This window comes from Psammomys obesus, unplaced genomic scaffold (assembly GCF_907164565.1).
Source record: "Psammomys obesus unplaced genomic scaffold, mPsaObe1.curated_primary_1811, whole genome shotgun sequence".
Classification (NCBI taxonomy): domain Eukaryota; kingdom Metazoa; phylum Chordata; class Mammalia; order Rodentia; family Muridae; genus Psammomys; species Psammomys obesus.
In genome coordinates, this window is record NW_026585504.1 from 14,015,998 (window position 1) to 14,022,213 (window position 6,216).

The 6,216-nt window shown below is 40.5% G+C and overlaps 1 protein-coding gene across 1 annotated transcript in view; it reads right to left on the minus strand.

Moving 5' to 3' along the window:
• Nucleotides 1–3,128: 3,128 nt before the first annotated feature.
• The window catches only part of Golm2 (golgi membrane protein 2), a 41,119-nt gene continuing 38,031 nt past the window's right edge, over nt 3,129–6,216 (minus strand). Inside the window, 2 exon segments of the mRNA XM_055624363.1 lie at nt 3,129–3,258; nt 3,261–3,346. Of these exon segments, the coding sequence (XP_055480338.1) occupies nt 3,196–3,258; nt 3,261–3,346 (149 nt within the window). The 3' untranslated portion in view covers nt 3,129–3,195.

The following is a 6,216-nucleotide window of genomic DNA, read 5'->3' on the forward strand; positions in this document are numbered from 1 at the left end:
TGACTATTCTTCCAGAGATTCTGCGTTCAATTCCCAGCAACCAGGTGGTGGATCATGACCATCTATAATGAGATCCAGTGCCCTCACTGACCATGTATAATGGGATCTGGTGCCCTCTTCTGACCTGCTGACACACATGCAGGCAGAATACTGTATACATAGTAAATAAATAAATCTTAAAAAAAAAAAAAAAATAGAAGTTCAAGAGCCAGCTGCCCTGGTGAATACAGTGAAAACAACAGAACAGAACCTATCCCAAACAAGGCGAAGGGAAGAGCCAGAGTGGAGAGTGAGGAACAACCGCACCTCAAGTTATCCTCTGGCCACTCAAGCACTGTGGCGCACGGGCCTACATTCACACACACAGAAGATGTATATAGTTTGTGTGCATGTGCATGTGTGTGTATATTAATATCAAGTACAAAATTACTGGATTAAGATGGCTTCTCTTCCAGAGGACATGGGTTCCATTCCCAGCACCTACATGGTGGCTCACAACTGCCTATAACTCCTGTTCCATGAATCTGATACCCTCTTCTAGTCTCTACAGTCACCATGCACGTAAGTGGTACACAGACATAACACCCAGGCAAAAACATCTTATACATGAAATTAACAAAAAAAAAAGCAAAATTAAAAGGTATGTAAGAGAGATGGTACAGTGGTACAAGCTTGTAATGCCAATGCTCAGGAAACTGAGAAGGGAGAGGACTACAAGTTCTAGGTCACCCTAAGCTAAATAGCAAGACCCTGACCCATTACCACATAAAGGGCACATTAGAAATAACATTAACTAAAGTGAATTTTAAAACAGTACTGTGGGGACTGGAGAGACGTACAGTGGTTTAGAGCACTTGCCAGTTTTGCAGGTTCAGCTCCTAGCACCCAAACGGTGGCTCGTAATTGTCTGTAACCCCAGTTCTAGGAAGCCCAACACTGTCTCGTGGCTTCCAAGGGCACTGCAAGTACATGGTACATACACATGCATGTAGGCAAAACACATACATATCTTCTTTAAAAAAGGTACATGCATATATATATATATTTCTTCATATACATTAATGATACATGAAAAACAATTTAAGGCTCAGTAGTGCTCTTTCCAAAATGTTATAGAGAATAATTTCCCAGGTTTACAGACATTCTTTACATAGAGATTGATGTATGAATACGTAAATACAAATCAACACTAGCCTATAATTCTGTAGAATCACTTATAAGAGAATTGGCTGACAAATTAAAATGTATTATTATAAGCTTATTTTTTAAGACTTATTGTTTGTGTGGTATGGATGTGTGCCCACGTGTTTGCAGGTAGCACATGCGTGATGTAGCAAATGGGTGATGTAGCAAATGGGTGATGTAGCACATGTGTGCGGAGGCCAGAGGACAGTTTGCAAAAAGTTATCTTTTTACCCTGTGCTGGTCCTCGGGATCAAATGCAGATCATCATGCTTGCCAGCAAGCACTTTTACTCACTGAGCCATCTTACCAGTCCTCTATTAGTATATATTTTTTTCCTTTTTCTGAGAGAATTGCATGTCTAACAAAGTCAATATGTACCAAGGATGACCTTGAACCTCATACTCCTGCTTCTTGAATAAACTCATGGTTTATGTGGAACTGGGAATAAAATCCAGGGCTTCATACATCGGAAAAAAGCATTCTATCAACTGAGATGCAGCCTCAGGATCTGTTCCCCACAACCTCACCACCCCCTTTTTTTGTGAGACAAGGTATCACTATGCAGTCCAGGCTGGCCTTGAACTCATTAACCCTGGTTGGATTAAAATTTGTGATCCTCCTGTCTCAGCCTTCAAAGTGCTTAGGAGTTTAGGTGTTAGCCACTAGGACCAATTCATCTAAACCTCTTGTTTAATGCTGACCTCTGTCCGGTTCTTAGTTGGTGATGGTTGAGAAGATCTAGAATCAATGAAGAGACAAGCCTCTGGCATGTCTGTGGACAAGGGTCCATATTAGATGGTCGAAGCAAGCTGCACGCTCCACTCTAACAGTGGGTGGTGTCCCCCGTGGGCTGGGATCCCAGACTGAATAAGGAGAGTGTGAGCTGAGCACCCTCAGCACGCTCCATGCCTGGCCTGAGGAGGCACTGTGAAGCAGCTGCCTCAAGCTCCTGTGGACATGCCTGCCCCAACTTGATGTGCTGCACCTGAAACTGTGAGCCAAAACAAATACACCTTTCCTTAACCTGCTTCCTTCATGTATCTTGTCACAGCAGTGAAACAAGTACTTAACGCACAGGCCTATTCCACAGTGGGACTTTAAAAAATTTTTTTCTCACACATTTAAGATGTTAGCTACATTCTTACAAATAAAATATTTATGTAGTATTTTAATCAAGATGCACAAATATGCTTTAAAATATCATGGAAGGAAAGCCAATTAATAGCCAAACTTAATATGCATATAAACACACATATAAGTAACTGTTAGAAAACAACAGAAGTATTTGAATGAATACTTCTCAACCTGTAAGAAACCTAAACACTCTGTCCTCATACTGAAGGGAAAAAGAAGCCATGAAAAGAAAACAGAATAGAAAGAAGTTTAAGGAGCTGACCTAAGGAACAGCTTCTACACTAAATTCTCTGCATGGGTTTCCTTATAGGTACCAAGAATCCACTAACTAGAGTTACATATATTCACAGAAATGTTAACAAAATCAATGTCTCTGAAGTAACTAAGCAACATATTTCATTCCACAGTACTTGAGTGTGCTCACACCTACGCGAGACAGACACAACTGAAAGGGATAGAGGAGGAAATAATACTGCACTTCCCATTACAGCAGCCTCACCAGGTTCCTGTTCTCCCCAAATACTCTACTTTTCAAAACTATTCTCCGACCTCCTAATCAACGTTTCCAGGAGTCAGATTCATTTCTCTAAAAAAGGGTCAATGTACAAGAACTAAGCATTTTTTCAAAGAAATCAACTCACCTGAAATTTAACAGTGACCATGATAAGCCTTTTATCGTTTCTTCAGACTAGTTTCTGTCTACGTAAAACCTATTTTTTTAAACTTTAACAGAACCATACTTTCTTTTTACATATTTTTTTAGAGCATAACAATGAGACCACAATTCAGTCTTGCAAAGACAAACATTATATTTAATGAGCTCCTGTTAGCATAGTATTCATCAATCAATTCTTACTTTGCTTCAATTTGTGGAAATCATTGACTCTGTCCCTGGTGGCCTGCTTTAGTGTGTCTGTTTGAATTCTGGGTTCCCGCTCCAGGTTTGAGCCTGGAATTAAGTGCTGAAGAGGATTTGAAGGGTTCTGTTTTGAGGTGCCAGGATTTTCATTCTGATTTAGATGTGAACCTGTGGTATAAAAAGAGCAAATTAAAAGATTTGTGATTCTTTTCTTCTTCTGCTTTTTTTTCCCCTTCTTCAGAAACAGGGTTTCTTCGTGTAGCCCTGGCTGTCCTGAAACTCACTCAATAGACCAGGTTGGCCTCAAACTCAGAGATCCACCTGCCTCTGCCTCCTGAGTACTGGGATTAAAGGCACAGGCCACCATGCCCGGGTAAGAATTTAACATACCCCACCTTGAGGACTGAACACAGGGCTGAAGAAGCGCTCCCTGAGTTAAATCCTTAACCCAATAATGTAATTTTTTAATTAATTATGTATTTGCTTTACATCCCAACTGAGGAATGTATTCTTTTTTTTAATATTTATTTATTTATTATTTATACAAGGTTGTGCCTGCATGTACATCTGCACGCCAGAAGAGGGCACCAGATCTCATTATAGATGGTTGTGAGCCACCATGTGGTTGCTGGGAATTAAACTCAGGACCTCTGGAGGAGCAGTCAGTGCTCTTAACCTCTGAGCCATCTCTCCAGCCCCAAGGAATGTATTCTTTAAAAAAACAATTTCATATGACCTGCTTTAGAAAAGCAAAAAAAAAAAAAACAAAAAACCATGGCCTCTGACAGTAGGAGATCACAGCGCTGGTTTGTGATTAAACTTTACTCTATTTTATCAAATGCCAGTTGAGCTGTGGCTAAGTTTCTCCACCACTGACTATAAGCCTTATCCAATTCTGTCTCTGGGTTTCTCCAGTAGAAATGACACTCATTTCTTCTCGCTCTAAACAGCTGCTAGAAATCTCTAAGATCCACCAGGGTTTTGACACTTTTAATATCTATGTCATCTTTACCTATACAATGATTCATAGCTGTTCTCATTCTTTCTCTTTTTTCCAGCATTGAGGATAGGAATTATAGTCATACTAGCTAGGGAACTGCTCTATGACTAAGCTGCATCCCCAGCCTACTTAATGCCTCAGAGCTCTAAAATCAGAAAGTTCCTCAGCCAGCAATCTCCACATCTTTTGTGTGCGTTCACGTGAATGTGTGCATGTTTGTACAAGTATCTGTAGAGGTCACAGGTCACCTGTAGGTATTATTCCTTAGGAGTGTCTACTTTGTTTTTGACTGGACCTGGGCTTTTCTGAGTTGATCACATGGGCTAGCCAACAAGCGTCAGGGATAGAACTGTCTCCATCTACTGGTGCTGGGTGGGACTGCAAGAGCAGGTTGTGCCCAGCATTTCGCTAGGATGCTGAGGAACACTTAGGCTGAATGCTTCACTGATGAACCATTTCCCTAATCCTTGCTTCTGTTTTGTTCTTTACCATCATCTCCTCAAAGCAGCTCCTTTCAATCACGTTAGGAGAATACTATTGGTGTTCAGTAGAAAACAGACATATTCCTAAATTAAGGGTTTAATAGGAATACTAATATATAGAAAGCTTCTATGAAATGCTATACATTTTAAATAGGTGACTCTCTTTTAGCCTGGCAGGAATAAAGGGAATATAGATTAAACTGGTACAACACATAATTCTTGTGATCTTAAGTAAAAGACTAAAAATCTATTAAGTAAATACACTTTGCTTGGATCTCTTCATTTTATCAATTTGAAACAGTTTCATGTTAGCCCAGGCTTTCCTCAAACTTGGTACATAGTAGATGATTGTGGTAGTTGAATAAGAATGGCCCACAGGGGGCTGGAGAGATGGCTCAGAGGTTAAGACAACTGACTGCTCTTCCAAAGGTCTTGAGTTCAATTCCCAGCAGCCACATGTTGGCTCACAAGCATCTATAATGAGATCTGGTGCCTTCTTCTGCCTGGAAGATGTACATACAAACAGAACATTGTATGCATAATAAAAAAAATGTTAAAAAAAAAAAAAAAAAAAAAAGAATGGCCCATAGCTCTTTGAATGCTAGTCACCAGAAGTGGAACTGTTTGAAAAGATTAAAGGATTAGAAGGATTAGGAGGTGTGGCCTTGTTGGAGGGTGTGTCACTGGGGTGGACTTTGAGGTTTCAAATGTCCACACCAGGTGAGGCTTTCTCCCTGCTGCCTGTGGCTCAGAATGTTAAGCCCTCAGCATCCCTGTCTGTCTGCCTGCTGCCGTACTTCCTGCCATATGCTTATAGTCTAAGCCTCTAAAATTGTAAGCAAGGTCCCAATTAAATATCTTTGTTCCCTCCCTTAAGTAAGAGTTGCCTTGCTCATGGTGTCTCTTCACTGCAAGAGAACAGTGACTAACAATGATGATCTTGACTTCCTGGTCCTCATGTCTCTACTTCCAAGTGTTGAGATGACAAGCATGCATCACCACTATGGTGGTTTAAATATGAATAGCCTCCACAGGCTCATAGATTTGAATGCTTGGTCATTTGGTACTACTTGACAGGGATTAGGAGGTGTGGACGTCTTAAAAGTGGGTATGGCCTTGTTGGAGGAAGGTGGATCATTGTAGAATGGGCTCAGAGGCTTCAAGACCCAGCTACTCTCCAGCACCCTGTCTGCCTGCGTGCCATCATGCTCCTGCCATGATCATAATGGACTAAATTTCTGAATGTAAAAGCCAGTGCCAATTAAATGCTCTCTTATAAGAGTTGCTATGGTCACAGTGCCTTTTAACAGCAATAGAGAACACTGACTAAGACAACCATAGTACTCAACATTTTTTGTTTGATTGTTGAGACAGGATCTCACTACACAAAGCTCAGGCTGGCCTTGCATTTGAGATGATCCTCTGCCTCAGCCTCTTGAGTTTTAGAATTACAGATATGAATCATCATGCCCATTTTAAAATCCAATTTTTAAATTTAATTTTTAACACATCTATCTATCTATCTATCTATCTATCTATCTATCTATCTATCTATC